The sequence below is a fragment of the Lepus europaeus genome, chromosome 18 (genome assembly GCF_033115175.1).
Source record: "Lepus europaeus isolate LE1 chromosome 18, mLepTim1.pri, whole genome shotgun sequence".
In the NCBI taxonomy this organism is placed as follows: Eukaryota; Metazoa; Chordata; class Mammalia; order Lagomorpha; family Leporidae; genus Lepus; species Lepus europaeus.
In genome coordinates this window covers 53,490,341-53,509,511 of record NC_084844.1, presented here as the reverse complement: position 1 = coordinate 53,509,511, position 19,171 = coordinate 53,490,341, and the positions used below count along the sequence as shown (strand labels likewise).

Sequence of the window (19,171 nt, the reverse complement as noted above, 5' to 3'; positions counted from 1 at the left end):
GGAGAAAAGCCCCCAATTCTTCCTTCGTAGGCAGAGAGACATGCCAAGGTGTCATGATCTATGGATGAGGGAAGAGTTCATTCTCAGGGCCAGGAGTCCTGAGCAAATGATCCCATTAGAAAGCAAGTGTTTATAGGAAATGGACTATTTCAGGAAAGGCTCCCCAGGGACCTCGGCTGTTGAGCCCCAGGACTGGGGTCAGGCTTAACAGCTACTTATTAAGCAACGATAGGTTGTTTCTAAGAACAGCTATGGAAACACGGTGGAAACACGGTCAACGGACAGCCAGCCCATCAAGGCAGGCTCCAATCCCCAGGTCCTGGAAGATACAAGCCCTCCAGAGAGAGGCTCCTGCTGCTTTAGGACACAGCACGTGATTTGAATGAGAAGCTGTAGGGATTCCTCTGGACATAAAGCAGCCATCTTGGACATGGCAGCCATCTTGGGCAGGAACTGCGACTCCATGTAACTCCCCATCATGACCTCTAGGTGACCCCGGAAATCAACCCAAGCCCCAACATAGGGTAAACAAAGTGGTTCTGAACTGACACCTGTCTCTTCTTGAAAAAATCCAGCTGCCTTCCATATAGCCACCCTTGTCTAGAAAACCCCTTTCTTCCAGTCTTCTGGCACAGAAAACCACTGTCTCATGACCATGCACTCATCTGCGTCTTCCTTGGGTCCCTGGGTCCCTCCTGCCTTTGGCGGCTGGTTCTCCTACACCAGTTTTTTCCGATACAAAAAGAAAGCATGAAGTCTCAGAAAGAACCCAAGACACCACTTTGCTGGCTACAGTAACCAGCCAAGTTCCCACAGCCGGAGTGATAAGTTCCTTCACCAACTGGAATCACTGAGACACCCAACACGTGTTCCATCGACAGGACTTTATTAAAATTATACATAGATTTCATAAATAAAAAGAACCTCCTTTTCCCCTTAGTATCAAAATAGTTATCTTTTTAAAATACCTTGAAAAACTTTAATAAGTATTTTGTTATATATTAAATTCTCTTCTAAAATCCCCACCATTTCACCCATCTCTCTCTCTCTCTCCAAATCTTGTCTTTCCATCACTTTTATTTTGTTTTCCGGCATCTTTAATGTCCCCAGAGAAGCATTAGAAGGAAAAGATTTCCCTTGTGAGTCTTTTACAAAAAGAGCAAAGGAGGAAGTCAATGACAATATTCAACATGACGTGGAAGATTCTTATCAACTAGGCTCACCTAAAGAGCCATGCCTTAAGGCTTGCCCACACTCAAATCATCACTCTGTAGTACAGTTACATTGGCTCTGGAACTTCTTTAAACAAAACAGCCATTCCTGCCCTGAAATGGGAATGCTGACCCAACGCTCCCCTCTAGTGGCCAGATTGTAGCAAAGCACCCAATAATACAAGACGGTATTTGGACATGGGTTTATTTGGACATTAGGTGTTTGCAAGTCTAGATAACGGAGACCAGAAAAAGGATTTTTCAGGGATTGCAAGACAGCTGGCTTCCTGAAAATGCCCCCTCAACAAGGGCTGCCTGCAGCTGCTCAGTGCAAAGTGCCAGCTTCCTGCAACACGGCAACGCCTATCAGAAGCTGGACTCCGGCAGACTTTTCTTTCGTCCTAGGGAAAGGGTGTGGTACTTCACCCTCTGCAGGGTGCCACAGGGGGTCTGCTCCCCGGGGACAAACCTCTGTGTCACGCCCAGGGCGCTGCCTCTCGGAGGCCTGCTGGCTTTGCGGGGGAGGTGGAGGGAGCTGGGAGCAGACTGGACATCCCTGAGGGTGGGGGATGAACCTCGAGCCTGCAGGTCCACGGCAGGGCTCAGCCTGCCACTCCCCGGCGGCGGGGAGCCCTCGGCCACATCGATCCTCCTGTTCTCCTTCTTCCAAAACACAGACCTCAGGAGGGTGCGCGTCCCCTGGAAGGGTCTGTCCCGCTCGGCGTCCCCCGCAGTCACCCCCGCCTTGGCTGTGGGATCCCGGCGACTGTCCCTGCTGTCTCGGGACAGCCCCGTGGAGGGGGAAGGGGGGCTGCTCTGGCTTCCCACGTGGCCGCTGCCCTTCCAGCTCGTGCCTCTCTGGCCCTCCGGCCGGGCTGGTCTCTCACTCTCCATCGAGGGCATCACAGCAAGGGGCAGGTCAAACTTTTTGGGGAGCCGGATGTCCTGACTCGCGTGATCCTTCAGTTTCCTTGCTGGGTTTCCAGGGACCGGGCCTGGACACGGGTGGCCCTGGGGACAGGGCACTGTGGACAGTGCCCTCTCGCTGGCTCCTCCGCCATCTTCAGCCTTAGCAGAAGCTGTGCCGTTTGGCCTCGGTGAAGCTGACTTCTCGTCCCCGCCGGCGGCGCCCGTCAGCAGTGGCACGATGGACTGGCTCGTGGACCGAGGCCGGCGCCTGGACTCCAGGTACTCGACCAGCTCAGCAGAGGCCCCGGCTCGCTTCTCCCTGGGCCCGAAGGACCACCGGAGGGGCATGGTCTTGAAGGGCCCGTGCTTGGTTCGGGCAGGAGCGGCTGCCTTCATGCTGGTGCTCCTGCCGCAGGCACCTCGTCCCCAGGACCTGGCCTCTGGCCCTCCTGAAAGAGACACCAAGACCGTCAGCACCTCGGGCTGCGGCGGGAGTAACCGCTGGCCATGGAGGACGTGGCCAACAGCCAGATGCACGCTGCCCTAGGGAGCACCGCTGGTCTCTCCCACTGTTCCACAGGACCCGTTCAGCACCAGGAGCCACAGAAATGGGCCCAAGGAAGGGGCAGTCAGCCCTCAGCACCTACGGGGAACTGGCTCCTGGACCCCCGCAGAGACCTGAGCCCAGAGATGCTCAAGTCTCTCTCTCTCTTTTTTTTTTTTTTTAAGATTTATTTATTTATTTGAAAGTCAGAGTTACACAGAGAGAAGGAAGGGCAGAAAGAGAGCGAGCGAGAGAGGTCTTCCATCCGCTGGTTCATTCCCCAATTGGCTGCAACAGCCAGAGCTGAGCCAATCCGAAGCCAGGAGCCAGGAGCTTCTTCAGGGTCTCCCATGTGTGTACAGGGACCCAAGGACTTGCACCATCTTCCACTGCTTTCCCAGACCACAGCAGAGAGCTGGATTGGAAGTTGAGCAGCCAGGACTCGAACTGGTGCCCATAAGGGATGCAGGCACTGCAGGTGGCGGCTTTATCCACTATGCCACAGTGCCAGCCCCAGATGCTCAAGTCTCTTACATTAAATGGGGCAGTGCCCTCCCATGCACTTTAAATCATCTCTACTGCAATATCTAGTACAATGAAAATGCTGTGGGAAGGCTGCATCATTTAGGGAGTGAGAAAAAATAGCCCATACATGTTTAGGGCAGATGTAAGAAAAAAAACTTTTTGTTTTTTCCCCCAAATATTTTCGATCTGTGGCAGATTGAATCCATGAATTCTAGACCCATGGCCTCTCCGTGCCTGGGCAGTGAAGAACCCCAAGAAAACTCTGTTTCAGAGGCATCCAGCCCCAAGATGGGACATCACTTGGTAGCCATCTTTTTTTTTTTTTTTTTTTTTTTTTGACAGGCAGAGTGGACAGTGAGAGAGAGACAGAGAGAAAGGTCTTCCTTTTGCCGTTGGTTGACCCTCCAATGGCCGCCGCGGTAGCGCGCTGCGGCCGGCGTACTACACTGTTCCGATGGCAGGAGCCAGGTGCTTCTCCTGGTCTCCCATGGGGTGCAGAGCCGAAGCACTTGGGCCATCCTCCACTGCACTCCCTGGCCACAGCAGAGAGCTGGCCTGGAAGAGGGGCAACTGGGACAGGATCGGTGCCCCGACCGGGACTAGAACCCGGTGTGCCGGCGTCGCAAGGCGGAGGATTAGCCTGTTGAGCCACGGCGCCGACCAACTTGGTAGCCATCTTTAAGAGTCTGCACAGAACAGAAGGCTCAGCATTATGTGTCTGTTTTTTCCAGCTCAAACTCAGTACCTGCACCTTCCAAAGGCAATAGTCTCTGCTCTCTTGCCTTATCAGTAAAAAATAAACAAGCACAAAGAGCTGCACTTAGTGCCTTCCTTCCGTGTCTTGCACTAACTGCGAGGGCATTTCTGATGCTTGTGGAAAACAGAACTAGAAGACAGGCTAGGGGCTGGAGTTGTGGTGCAGTGGTTAAACTGCCGGCGTCCCGTATGAACATGTTTGAGCCCCAGCTGCTGCTCCACTTCCTAACCAGCTTCCTGTTAATGCACCTAGCAAAGCAGCAGAAGATGGCCCAAGTGCTTAAGCCCCCGCATCCACCCGGGAGACCCAGATGGAGTTCCTGGATCCTGGCTTCGGCCTGGCCCAGTCCCGGCTTTTGCAACCACTGGGTAGTCAATCAGTGTTTAGAAGGTCTCTTTCTCTTTTTGTAACTCTACTTTACAAATAAATATCAAAAAGGATAACATAAAGATAAGTTTGTCTGAGTAGAAACAATTTTGAAACCATGCATAATTCTTCCATAAGACGTGTTTTCACAAACTTTTTATTTTTTTAAAGATTTATTTATTTATTTGAAAGGCAGAGTTACAGAGTGGCAGAGACAGAGAGACAGAGACAGAGAGAGGAGAAGTCTTCTATCCCCTGGTTCACTCCCCAATTGGCCGCAACGATTGGAGCTGCTCCAATCCAGAGCCAGGAGCCTCTTCCAGGTCTCCCATGTGGGTTCAGGGGCCCAAGCACTTGGGCCTATCTTGCACTGCTTTCCCAGGCACATTAGCAGGGAGTTGGATTGGAAATGAAGTGGCCAGGACTCAAACCGGCACCCACATGGGATGCCAGCACTGCAGGCAGCAGCTTTACCCGCTCTGCCACAGTGATGGCCCCATCCCAACATTTCTAATGAGAATATATGAAGATCTCCAAACTTCACGGAAGGGGTTGGCGCCACGGCACAGTGGGTTAAGCCATCACCTGCAACAGTGGCATCCCATATGAGTGCTGGTTCAAGTCCCGGCTGCTCCACTTCCCATCCAGCTCTCTGCTATGGCCTGGGAAAGCAGTAGAAGATGGCCCAAGTCCTTGGGCCCCTGCACCTGTGTCGGAGACCCGGAAGAAGCTCCTGGCTCCAGATCAGCCCCATAGCAACAGTTGTGGCCATTTGGGGAGTGAACCAGTGGATGGAAGACCTTTCTCTCTGTCTCCCTTTTTCTGTCTGTAACTCTGCCTCTTCAGTAAATAAAATCTTTAAAAAGAAAAGCTCAGGAACCACAGGAGATGACAGCACCGCCAAGGTCCTGCAGGATTTTCCCTTTCAGGTCTTCCACAGATCATTTTTGGTATCTCTTTTCTTTAAAGCATTGCTTTAGATTAGCCAGGAATAGACACTGTTTCGCCCAAGATACTTTGTCATTTCACCTTGGGTTGACCTTTCTGCTCCCCGGGGTAGAGGGGGGTTGAGATGCGTGTGGTTTCCTGGTTTTGGTTTCATTTGTTTTCTCTTCCGCAGGCCCGGGAAGGGCAGAAAGGGAGGCTTTGTGGTCAGAGGACAAAGCTGTGGCTTTTCGCCTTTCAAAATCAGAGGACGTGGCCCGGAGCCCTGGCAGGTGGCCGGAGCGCCTGGCAGCTGCCCTTAATAACCGCCCTTCCTTTCTTCCTGGAATGACAGGGCCCTGGGCCAGGGCTGGCTGCGACGCCCGAGCAGGCGGGAGCCACGGGTGCCCGATGGAGCTCGTCCCTCCTCTCTCCCAAGACAGCGGTGGAAGAGCGCCTGCTGTCTTTACCCACTCGCTTTCTATTTATTGGACGTTAGAGCAGGATCTGAGCGAGAGATCGCTGGAGAGAAAGACTCAGAAATAAACGGCAGCAGGACCAAGGGAGGGCGAGAGCAGCACCCATTCCGCCAAGCGTCCAGCTCCTAGTCCATGGTGGATGCAACCCCTTGGGGGTTGCTGGGAGCTGGAGGGAGGGGTGGTGCTCAGGAAGGCTCCAGTGTTAACCCTGGCTCACGCCCCACTCTGAGGAGGCATTGCAACATCGCTACTTCCAGCCAGCCTGGCCTAAGCACCAGGCAGGGCTCAGAACCTTAAGCCGCATTAAGGACGCAGACAACAGGGCAGGCGCTTGGCACAGCAGCGAAAGGCACCGCTTGGGATGCCCGCATCCCACATCACAGGGCCCGGGTTCAAGACCCAGCTCCACTCCTGAGCCAGCTTCCTGCTCGGGCGCTGTCTGGGAGGAACGTGATAATGGCTCAAGTACTTGGGTCCGGGCCACCCAAATGGGAGACCTGGATTGAGCTCCCAGCTCCTGGCTTCGGCTTGGTCCAGCCTCTGGCTGTTGTGGGCACATTGGGGAGTGAGCCAGCAGATGGAAGATTTCTCTCTCTATCTTTCCTTTCAATCACAATTAAATGATTTTTTTTTAAACGCAGTAAATGAGTGGAAAGCGTGCACAGGATCACTGTTGAGACTCACACAGAGCGCCCTGAAAGACGAAGCAAAGGACTGTCTCACACTGAAAAGCAAAACGGCAAAGAGGTGGAAGCCAAGGGGGAAAAAACAGGACGATGGAGACCCAACAGGCAAGTAACAAGAATCTGAGAAGCAGCAGCGACTACAGTGAAGCCAAAAACCGAAAAGGACATTCGCTTTACCAGAGGCCTGGGTTGGCAGAAGGTAAGACATCCCCAAGTTCAAGGTAGGGCTGATGAACCTCGGCATGCCCTGGACTCCAAGGTCAAAGGGAGAGATCTTCAAAGCTTCCAGCCAGGAAGAAAGACTGACACCCCCATAACGAAACACAGCCTGCAGGTGAGACACTAGGAGCTGGGCAGACCGTGGGAAAACAGCCACGGCCTCAGCCGCCCACCAGGAAGGCCCCACGACCCCAGAGCCCCACCAGCAGCCAGGCTGCCGTCCACTCCCAGGGAGAAGATGACACGTGTGGCTGTGCAAAGACTTGGAGCTCGCAGACGAGCTCAGGCCGCAGCCGAGCGCAGGACCTCGAGAGGGGAGGTGACATTGAAGAGAAGGACCAGGGGTGGCAGTGAGCTGGGTGAGCCCTGTGCCCTCCAGCCGGTCCTGTGGGATTCAGTGCCACCCAGAGGGACTGGAGAGGAACCACCCAGCAACCCTCTAGACCACAGAGGACCCGACCTCCTTAGCGGGATCCAAGGCTGGGCGGTTCTGAGAGGGCGCAGCTCCCAAAACAGACGCCAGAGAGGCACAGGAAGGCAACTCCCGGGGCTTTCACTTTGGGGTGATGACAGGGACAAGTGACATCTGATTGGGGGAAAGAGAGACAGCAGTAAGGAAACAGAACCCCTCGAATACTGGGAGAGTGGGGAGCAAGCAACAAAATGGAGAGGAAACAAAAGAGCAGGACTTCTGAACGAACATTCGGACAAACAACTTGGCAAAGCTAAGGAAGAGAAGGGGTGATATAATTTTCTTTTTGCATTTTACTTGGAAGGTAAGAAAGTAGGTAGGTAGGTAGATAGAGACAAAGAGAGCTCTTCCATCCAATGGTTCACTCCCCAAATGCCTGCAATAGCCAGAGCTGGGCCAGGCTGAGGCCAGGAGCCCAGAGCTCCAACGAGGTCTCCATGTGAGCAGCAGGGGCCCAGCACTGGGATTATCATCTGCTGTCTCCCATGGTGTACATGAGCAGGAAGCTGGAATTAGAAGTAGAGCTGAGAGTCAAGCTCAGGGACTCAGATAGGAGATGCAGGTGTCCCAAGCAGTGTATGTATATATATATATACACATACATATATATACATATATATATACATATATATGTATGTTTTATATATATACATTTATATATATATATATTTTAAACATTTGTTTATTTATTTGGAAGGCAGAGTTATAGGGCCAGTGCTGTGGCATAGTGGGTAAAGCCATTACATCGCAGCTCTGGCCATTGTAGCCAACTGGGGAGTGAACCAGTGGATGGAAGACCTCTCTTTCTCTGCCTCTCCTTCTCTCTCTGTGTAACTTTGACTTTCAAATAAATAAATACATCTTAATAATAAAAAAAAAAAGGCAGAGTTACAGAGGAGCAGAGAGAAAGAGAGAGAGGGGTCTTTGTTGGTTCATGGTTCACTCCCCAGATGGCTGCAATGACTGGAGCTGTGCCAATCGGAAGCCAGGAGCCAGGAGCTTCTTCCGGGTCTCCCACACAGGTACAGAGGTCCAAGGACTCGGGCCATCTTCCACTGCTTTCCCAGGCACGTTAGCAGGCAGCTAGATTGGAAGTGGAGCAGCCAGGACTTAAACCGGCACCCAGTGGGATTCTGGCATCACAAACAGTGGCTTAATCTGCTGTGCCACAACACTAGCCAGCCTCCTTTGTTTGTTTTCTAAGGATTTATTTACTTCTTTGAAAGGTAGAGTGAGAGAGAGAGAAGAGGAAGAGACGAGAGAAAGAGATAAAGAGATCGAGAAAGAGATAAAGAGATCGTCCATCAGTTGGTTCACACCCCAAATGGATACAATAGACAGGGCTGGGCCAGGCTGAAGCCAGGTGCCAGGAACTCCATCCGGGTCTCCCACATGGGTGCAGGGACCCAAGCACTTGGGCCACCCTCTGCTGCCTCCCAGGTGCATTAGCAGGGAGCTGGACTGGAAGCAGAGCAGCGGGGACTGGAACTGAAACTCTGACATGGGTGCCGGCATCCCAAGGGACGGCTTCACTCGCTGTCGCGTAACGCCCTTCCTCAAACAGCATGTTAACCGCCATGCAGACACCCAGCCCAATTTGTAAAAGGGAAATGAATGAAGCTTTGCAGTTGTTAAGTATGAATGGACTGAACTCCCCAGTTATTAGACAAGCTCTGAATTGCTGACATTAAAAAAGGCACACCAAAAAAAAAAAAAAAAAAATCAGCAACATACTGTTTACCAGAAATCCCTTAAAACAAACTCAAAAAAAGTTCATGAAGCAGAAGAGAAGAGCACTAGGAGGGTGACACCAGGCAAATGACACAAAAAGAAAGAAGCTGGGAGTGAAATTATTAATCTTGAACAACATAGAAGTTAAGCAGGATAACGGGCACCATTTTAATGATAAAAAGCGCAGTTTTCAAAGAAGATCTAGCAGACATCCCTCAAAGCAGCTGTCAATATAATGCAAGACTATTACAATTCAAGAAGTGCTTGATTAAAAACACAGCTACTCAGGAGGTTTCAACACATCTCTCTTCTACCCAGTCTTAGAGAAGGTAAATTTAAAGACCAGGGAACGGAATACAAATTAACACACCTGATCTACACTATTCACTATTTTTCATCAACACTGAAGATATATAAAATAAGTACAGAATTGGTCACAAAAATGGGGAGCTAATTTTGAAAGTAAAATTCTTGGATTCTGATATATATGAATAGATATTAAAGAGTAATAAGGTGACCTAAAAAAAAAAATCCTTAAATACCTGAAACTCCCAGATAACTCTAGATCAAAGGAATCAAAATGGAAATGGAATCCAATCTGCAAAGCGCAAAGGAGAAAACAAAGACCTTGGGGCCCAAAAGAAGCCACAGAGGAAATTTGTCATCAGAAGCTTGGCGCTGTGGCAAAGCAGGTAAAGCCTCTGCCCGTGCCATCCCACATGGGCGCTAGTTCAAATCCTGGCTGCTCCACTTCATATCCAGCTCTCTGCTATGGCCTGGGAAAGCAGTAGAAGATGGCCCAAATGCTTGGGCCCCTGCACCCACATGGAGACCTGGAAGAAGCTCCTGGCTCCTGGCTTCAGATTGGCCCAGCTCTGGCAGTTGCGGTCATTTGGGGACTGAACCAGCAGATAGAAGACCTCTCTCTCCCTCTCTCTCTCTCTCTCTCTCTCTCTCCCTCTCCCTCTCCCTCTCCCTCTCCTTCTCTCTTTGTAACTCTGCTTCTCAAATAAATCAATTTTTTAAACAAAGCAGCAGCCCCTGGCCTCCTGGGACCCCTGGGAAGGACCCCAGCAGTTTTTCACATGTTCATGCTGGGTGTTTACATAACCTTTTTCCTTGTAGAGCCTCCCCCGATACCAATCCTAGTTCTATAAGCTGCAGTCTCCACAAAAACTTAGATCCATTCATTTCCGTTTGAAATACTCTGTGTTTTCAATGTCCCAACACCAGAGCTGGTAGAAGAACACTGTTTGCGGACTCTCGGTGTTTTGCTGTTTCGCTACAGGACAGCTGGCTCCGGGCAGGGGCAGTTCCTTACTGAGAGGAACCATCCCTGGGCGTTCCAGCACACGTGGCCTCCTGACCACCCCGCCCAGCATGGACTGAATGCCAGGAGCCACCCCTATTACCTCTGTCAGTCTCCCACTGATTTCCAAACCCCTAAGAGTGAGGGGAAGAGGTAGGACCCATCGCGACTGCAAACTGTGAGGTTTTAATCTGGCCCAGGCTTAGCAACACGGGTTGAGCATCCCAATCCAAAATCTGCAACTCTTGGGTGCTGGCATAATGTTTAAAAAGTTTCCTGGGCTGGCGCTGTGGCACAGCGGGTTAAGCTGCTGCCTGCAGTGCTAGCATCCCATGAGTGCCAGGTCAAGTCCTGGCTGCTCCACTTTTGATCTAGCTTCCTGTTAATGCACCTGGGAAGTCAGCAGAAGACAATCCAAGTGCTTGGGGCCCTGCACCCATGTGGGAAACCCAGATGAAGCTCCAGGCCCTGGCTGTTGCAGTCATCTGGGGAGTGAACCAGCAGATGGCCTCTCCCTCTCTCTGTAACTTTAAATAAGCACATAAGTACTTTAAAAATAAAAAAGTAAAACAAAAAATAAACAAAAAGTTCGTTTTATTTTGGAACATTTCAAGAGCTCAGGCTTCCAGATGAACAAAGCTCACCGGCAAGGTTTATATCCACATTCCAAAAAACAAAACAAAATCTAACTCTGAAATCTGAAACACTTCTGGTCCCAAGCATTTTGGAAAGGGGATACTTGACGTGTAATAAGAAAATCAAGCTGGATTTTTTCCAATCATCTTCGGGGCTTCTCAAACAAGGTTCAACACCTGTCCCCATTTTATTCAGAGAGAAAGTGGCCCAAGGAAGCAAGCCTCTCTCTCAGCGCCTGCACGCCAGGAACTCCGAGTTGCGATTTATGTCCATGAGCCTCAGAGCCAGGACGCAGGCATCCAGGGGCAACGGGGTCTAATTTCAGCCAAGCTGCTTTCGAGGGCTGCACCTGCCACTCCTTACGTCCCTGCTGAGTCTCAGCCTCCCCTCTCCCAAGGATGCTGGGAGCTACCTTCGAGCAGGCAGGTGCACTGCCTGCAGGTGTCTGGGGGAGTTGCTAATCCTAAAGTAGCCCCCACCACCACCACCACCCTGCGGCCTCTGAGTTGCTCTAGAGCTATGCCCGGCACCTCCCAGGATGGTACGTTGAAGAGCCATGCCTCTTACAGGAGGAGCTCACACACCTTTCTCCCTCAGAGAACAGAGAACTTGCCTGAGGTTCTGTGCCGTTAGACAGAGCTGGGCTGAATTTTTGAGCTCAGTGCAGCTGGTGCTGACAAGGGCTGGACAAGCTTAAGAACGAATAAACGCTTTTTTTTTTTTTTTTTTTTTTAATTTTACACACACTATCCTAAATGTCCAGAACTAAAAACAAATGTCAGGGAGAGAAATGCCCAGATGTGGGGCCGGGGCTGTGGCGTAGCGGGCAAAGCTGCCACCTGCAGTGCTGGCATCCCATATGGACACCGGTTTGAATCTTGGCTCCTCCACTTCCAATCCAGCTCTCTGCTGTGGCCTGGGAAAGCAGCAGAAGATGGCCCAAGTCCTTGGGCCCCTGCACCCGTGTAGGAGACCTGGAAGAAGTTCCAGGCTCCTGGCTTCAGATCAGCACAGCTGTGGCCATCGTAGCCATTTGGGGAGCGAACCAGTGGATGGAAGACCTCTCTCTGCCTCTGCCACTCTCTGTAACTCTGCCTTTCAAATAAATAAATAAATATTTAAAAAAAGAAAAAAAAAATGCCCAGACGAGGTGAGTGACAGCACTCTGTGCTGAACAGCATGGATGCTCAGAACCCTGTTCCAAGACAGTCAGACAAATGCAAGTGCGCGTACATGTTCCTATCAGCATTACGTCTAACAGTGACACACTGGTAGCCGAAACACCATACGACAGGGAGTAAATGAACTGAACTGTGATACACGAACTGCGATAAACCACATGGCTGGATTCAGTGGTCATCTAATGCCATGTGTGTGTAGCTTTCAGACGCTCTCATCTGTCACAAATATGTAATAAGAGCCTGGTACCTGTCAGGTATGTTGGGTACTTGGATATGATGGTGCCACAAAGTACAAAGAAACAACCTAATGGTGATTATGAACATGTAATATATACATAAACATAATATATGCGGCCAGCACTGTGGTGCAGCTGTAAAGCCACTGCCTGCTGTGCCAGCATCCCATATGGGCACCGGTTCGAGACCCAGCTGCTCACTTCCGATCCAGCTCTCTGCTATGGCCCGGGAAAGCAGTAGAAGATGGCCCAAGTCCTTGGGCCCCTGCACCCTTTTTGGAGACCTGGAAGAAGCTCCTGGCTCCTGGCTTTGGATCAGCTCAGCTCCAGTCATTGTGGCCAACTGGGAAGTGAACCAGGGGATAGAAGACTCTCTCTCTCTGCCTCTCCTTCTCCTCTCTCTGCCTCTCCTCTCTCTCTCTGTGTAGCTCTGACTTTCAAATAAATCTTAAATATATATATATACATAAATAGAATATGTAACAAACATATAATATATAATAAACAAAATATACATATAAATGCATACCCTACATCCCAGCAATTCTACTCCTAGATATATACCAACAGAAATGCAGACACAGAAACACCAAAGACACAGACAAAAATATTCATAGCAGTACAGGCTGAGTATCCCCTGATCCAAAATGCTTGGGACCAGAAGTCTTTCAGATTTCTGGATTTGGGGATATTTCCATATTTTCAATATTCCATATATACAATGAGACAGCTCAACATGAAGCTCATATGTTTCATGTATGCTTTATACACATGGCCTGAAGGTAAGGCCATTCAACAGTTTAAGTAATTTTGTGCACAAAGCAAAGTTTCATGGTATGGAATTTTCCACTTGTGGACAAGCTGCGAATTTCGGAGTGTTTCAGGTTTCAGATCAAGGATGCTCGACCTGCACAGCTGGCAGGAGCTGCACACCAGAAACAATCCTCAAGAGTGACTGCAACAGAAGAAATCTACAAAATGTGATGTGTTCTCACAGCGTGGGGAATTTTGATGGGGGAAGTAGCAGCACACACGGCTCGGAGATAACCCACCACACATGCTCCACAGAGAACCGGGCAGGGATCTCTGGGGACCCCACGCGTAACTCAAGAACCCATGAATCTGTAACTCAAAGACCAGGCCCAACCATCAGTGCATCTACAGGAAGAAAGGGGGCTCCCCGGCATCACCCCCTTCTTTCCCAAATCCGTTTTTGGCTTTTGTATTCACAACAGTCCACAGACAAATGTTTCCCCCTCTCACATACATAAACGTCTGCCCACAGAACCATGGATTTGAGTTGGTTCTTACTTACAAGTAGAATACAATGAAAAAAGACTATTGTGACACATAATAAGTGTCCCAAACAATACACAATGTACAGCATGAGGCTCTGTTTCCAGAAAGTTCTAGAACTTAAACCGATGGTGTTTGGAGTCAGAACACAGGACTAGTATTGTAGCACAGAGCTGGCTGGAGTTCCAGGCTCCTGGCTTTGGCCTGGCCCAGCCCCAGCCATTGCAACAGCTATCTGGGGAATGAACCAGTAGACAGAAGATATTCTCTCTCTCTCTCTCTCTGACTCTTTCAAATAAATAGAATAAGTCTTTAAAAAAAAAGTCAGCTGGAAAGGAGGGAAATAGTAATGACTGATAGAGACATGAGGGCTGGGGTCCAGAACTTTCTATTGCTTAATCTGTTACACCTGGGACCAGTATGTGGTATGGCAGGGTAAGCTGCTGCCTGCAGCACCAGCATCCGGTATGGATGCCAGTTGGAGTCCCGGCTGCTGCACTTCCAAACCAGCTCTCTGCTAACGTGCCTGGGAAAGCAGCAGAAGATGGCCCAAGTGCCCGGGTCCCTGCACCCATGTGGGAGACCCGGAAGAAGCTCCTAGCTTCTGCCTGGCCCAGCCCTGGCCATGTGGCCATTTGGGGAGTGAACCAGCAGATGGAAGATCTCTCTCTCTCTCTCTCTCTCTCTCTCTCCTTCTTTTTCTTCTTTCTGGGTCTCTGCCTTTCAAATAAATAAATAAATAAATAAATCTTAAAAAAAAAAAAAACAAAACCTGTTACTTCAGTACACTGATTTTATGACAATGCATCAGATGTGCATTTGTGATTAGTAGACTTTCCTGGGGATATACAAGACAGGTCGACCCTGGAACGACTCCAGGGTTAGAGGCAGTGGAAAATCCACAGATAACTTCATACTCCTCCAATACCTGACTACTTATAGAGCACTATGGACCAGCAAGCCTACTGATAACATACACGTGAGCACACATGTTGCATATCATATGTATCACGTGATGAAAACACACAAGAATTGAGAATTCCCAGAGAGTAATTTTCACTGCAAGACACAATTTACTAATGAGTTGATCTGCCCAAGGAAGATGCCTGGCATCTGTCACTCTGAATTCACAACACCTGAAGCTCACTGCAATAGCAACTGGAGTGGCAACAAAATTAGGACAACTGTGCAGGAGGGACTATGGTTAACTGTAAGCATTATGATTTAATAAGACATCTTTATGCTTGTTTGTATTTCTCTCGACTGCAAATGGTGCCATCTATGGTCTGGATTTGTGTGAGAAATTTTTTTTTAAGATTCAATTATTTGAAAGGTAGAGTTACGGGGGGAAGGGAGAGAGATCTTTCATCTGCTGGTTCACTACTCAAATGGCCTCAATGGCCAGGGCTGGGCCAGGCTGAAGCCAGGAGCTTCTTCCAGGTCTCCCACATGGGTGGCAGGGGCCCAAGCACTTGGGCCATCTTCTACTGTTTTCCCAGCCCATAGCAGAGAGCTGGTTTGGAAGTGCAGCAGCCGGGACTGCAACCGGCACCCATACCGGATGCTGTTTTCCCAGGTGCATCAGCAGGGAGCTGGACCCGAAGTGGAGCAGCTGTATGGGATGCCGGCATCGCCACAATACCAGCCTCTGAGCAAGTTTTGATAAATTTTACCTTCTCCTAATAGATTTGCATGTATGTTGATATAATAGATATGGTATGACAGTAAATAGTAAAATAGATTGTCATGAATGGATACTCTATGCTTTCATGACACACATAACATTTCTTAGTTTTTCTGATTCTTCCAGGCTACATATAGTTCATCTGCAAGATTTTCATTTGTTACAAAACTCCAAAAGAAAAGAAATCCATAAAGTGTACCTACACACTATTCCTATATAATATATAAATTTATATTCATATAATATATAAATAATATATCAAAGTTTTCTATTAAAATTTTTTAAAGATTTATTTATTTATTTGAAAGTCTGAGCCACACAGAGAGAGAAGGAGAGGCAGAGAGAGAGAGAGAGGTCTTCCATCCACTGATTCATTCTCCAATTGGCCACAACAGCCAGAGCTGCGCCAATCTGAACCCAGGAGCCAGGAGCTTCTTCCGGGTCTTCCCACGCAGGTTCAGGGTCCAAGGACCCAGGCCATCCTCCATCATTTTCTCAGGCCACAGCAGAAAGCTGGATCTGAAGTGGAGCAGCCGGGACTCGAACAGGCGTTCACATAGGATGCCAGCAGCGGCCCTACTCTCTACGCCACAGCGCTGGTCCCTCTATTAAAACTTTTATTTAAGAAACTTGGAGGTGGGCATTTGGCCCAGCACTTAGCACATCCCCATCCCATGCTGGAGTGCTGGGTGCAATTCCTGGCTCCCGCTCCTGATTCCCGCTGCCTGCCAATGCACAGAGAGGCAGCAGTGTTGGCTCCAGGATCTGAGCTCCTGAACTGAGTTCCTGGCTCCAGGCTGCAGCCTCAGCCCAACCCCAGCTGTTGGGAGTGAACCACAGGAGGATGCACGCTCGCTCTCTCTCTCTTTCTTTCTCTCTCTCTCTTTCTCTCTTCCCCTTTCAAATAAATACATAAGACTTCTGGAAGTTTGGCTTACAAGAACTAAATTAGGAGAGAATAGGAAATAAGGAAACTAAAAACATAATTTGTATGTACTACCAGTTTCTAGTTTAGACAGAGGCTAAAGACGCAGACGGACACACACACACACACACACATACAGAAATGAGACACTTCAAAAAGTTCTTGAAAAATGGAATTAAAAAATAAAATCTATTCAGATAAGGGGTCTCCCATGAGCATTATGAAAAAACTATGTACAGCTTTCAAAATATTCTTACAAAAATAAATTTTCCATGAAGCTTCTTTTTTTGTTTTGTTTTGTTTTGTTTGACAGGCAGAGAGAGTCAGAGAGAAAGGTCTTCCTTCCATTGGTTCACCCCCCAAAATGGATGCTACGACCGGCACTGTGCCGATCTGAAGCCAGGAGCCAGGTGCTTCCTCCTGGTCTCCCATACAGGTGCACTTGGGCTAACCTCCACTGCCTTCCCAGGCCAAGCAGAGAGCTGGACTGGAAAAGGAGCAACCGGAACAGAACTGGCACCCCAACCAGGACTAGAACCCGGGGTGCTGGCGCCGCAGGTGGAGGATTAGCCTAGTGAGCTGCGGCACTGGCCTCGTGAAGTTTCAATACACACACAGACACACTTGGTTCTCACTAAGACTTGGCTTCTACCATCACCCCCTTGCTTTCCTGCACGATCTTCAGTTTCTCCCCTACACAGGACCATCTGAATATTGATGTGCTATTTCCCTCACACCCCACATCAGCAAATGCTATTCCTCCGTCTTCAAAATACACCCACAAGTTGACCATCTTTTACCGAACACATGGGTCCAAGCCACCTCTCTCTCACCTGGACGGACCCACAAGCAGCCGCCTACCTGGCCTTTAGCAGCCAAAAAAGGCCTCTAAAAATATGAATCAGGTGCATTACGTCTCCACTGCACTGGGAATAAAGGCCCAAGCTCACCCAGGCTCCAAACAGTTAGTTAGTTCTGATCAGGCCTGTCTACCTCCCTTTGTGCACTTGGCCTTGGCCACAGCTGTGTTTTCTTCCACCCCTCACACACATCCGTAATCACTCCCAACCTTCACCCTTGGGTGCTCCACTAAGTCTGAAACACACATCTCAGACTTCCACACGAGCCACTCTCCAAGTCACTCCAATCTCTACTCAACCTTCCCTCCTCAGAAAGCCCTGTCTGCCTGGGCCCTTGGAGCCTGCCTTCCCCTCCCTCAGTACCTTCTTCCTTCCTGCTCTTACCCCTGCAATCCATCACATGACTGCATCGTTTACTTGTCTACCTGTTGTATTCCTCCTGAGACAGTGAGCTCCATGGAGCAGAGAAAGAATGTCCAGTTGTCCCTCGGTATCCACTGGGACTGAGTCTGGGACCTCTTACAGACACCAAGATCGGAGGATGCTCCAGTGGCTTATATAGGTGGCATAAGCTGTGTACATCCTCCCTCATACTTTAAATCACCTCTGGGTTACCTGCAATACCTAAGACACTGCAAATTCTATGTACACAATTGTTATACTACATTGTTTAGGGATAACAGCAAAAAAAAAAATCTGTACTTGTTTAATACAGGTGCAACTTTTGTTCTGAATGTTGTCTTGCCATGGTTGCTTGTATCCATGGTTGTCAAATGTACAGATGTTGAGTAAACTCTGTGCCTGTGGCTGGAGGGTCGTAGATGGGGAGAGGAGGTAGGCAGGGCAGCTCATGGAAGACCTTCTATTGAGAAATAAATAAACTCCTGGAAGTGACTGACCCTCTACACTCAAGGCTAAGATGTGCTAACACCTTGATAGAGGGGAGGAGCTGGGGTAGACATTTGGCCTGGAATCTGAGACATCAGTTAAGACGCCCGCATCGTACATCAGCATGCCTAGCTCAATACCTGGCTCTAGCTCCTAACTCCAGCTTCCTGTTAATGAACACTCTGGGAGGCGGTAGTAACAGTTCAAGTAGCTGCATCCCTGGCACCCACATGGGAGACCTGGTTTGAGTTCCTGGTCCCCAGCTTCAGCCTGGCCCAACCTTAGCCATTACCCACATCCAGGGAATGAGTCAGCGAATGAGAACTCTCTCTGTCCCTCTAATGCTCTCTGCTTCTCAAATAAATAAACCTAGGTCTCTCATTTTGTTTTTTAATTTTCAAAAAATTTACTTGAAAGGCACAGACACAGACACTGGTTTCCTCCCCCAGAATCCAAGGGTGAGATGCAGCAACTCAATCCATGTCTCTCACATGCGAGGCAGGAACCCAACTGCTGGAGCCACCATCATTGGTCACCTCGCAGGGTGCACATTAACAGGTGGCTGCAATCCGAGGGGAAACTGGGATTCAAACACAAGCACTCCAATATGGATGCAGGTGTCCCACGCAGGTCTCAATCACTAGGCAAAATGCTCACCCCTCGCATAAATACATTTTAAAAAAATTAAAATAGAAAGAGGAGGAATAACGGCCATGATAGAACATAAAATCAGCAAAAAAGTGAGCCAGCATACCCTTTTCCTGAGTGCCGAGGCTGTGGGTGAGGATGGGAGAGTCGGGCACCCGGGCCAGTGAGGGGCAGGGGGCGGAGCTCCAGGACAGCAGGCTCCCCCTCGTGCTGCCGTTGGTGCTCCCGAGCCTCATGAGCCAGTGGTCGGACAAGGAGGAGCTGGTGGAGCCTGCGGAGAGAGCAGAGAGAGGGCAGGCTGCACCTGACCCACCGCCCTGGGGGCCCATGACAGCGTCTCGTGGCCACATCCCCATCCCCACGTCCGCCCCCCAGCCCTGGAATGACAGAACCAGAGCCGCACTGCAGAAACAGAAGCTAAGGACCAGAGCGGAACCTGGAAGTGGGTACCCAGGTGACAGCCCTCGGACGTGCAGGAAAGCACGAGACTACTTGCCACCAGCCCCAGCTTCTCACATGTTGTTTTCCCCGAACCAAAGAACTTTTCTACCCACAGTTGAGAGTAACAGCATCCCAGCCCCAGTGCCCACAAGAGAGCAGGAGCACAACCCCAATCTAGGGAAATCAATTCTTTTATAACGGGCGTTAAAGACACCTTCGCTTTGTCTTTTGTGTGTAGATAGTA

At 49.6% G+C, this 19,171-nt stretch overlaps 1 protein-coding gene across 2 annotated transcripts in view; it reads right to left on the bottom strand.

Moving 5' to 3' along the window:
• Nucleotides 1-930: 930 nt before the first annotated feature.
• USP43 (ubiquitin specific peptidase 43) overlaps nucleotides 931-19,171 on the bottom strand; it is a 76,850-nt gene continuing 58,609 nt past the window's right edge. For both annotated transcript variants that reach the window (XM_062216008.1, XM_062216009.1), the window contains exons 14-15: nucleotides 18,593-18,757; nucleotides 931-2,569 (exon numbers count right to left, since the gene is read on the bottom strand). In XM_062216008.1, coding sequence (XP_062071992.1) covers nucleotides 1,578-2,569; nucleotides 18,593-18,757 — 1,157 coding nt within the window. In that variant the 3' untranslated portion in view covers nucleotides 931-1,577. The remainder of the gene's footprint in view (nucleotides 2,570-18,592; nucleotides 18,758-19,171) is intronic.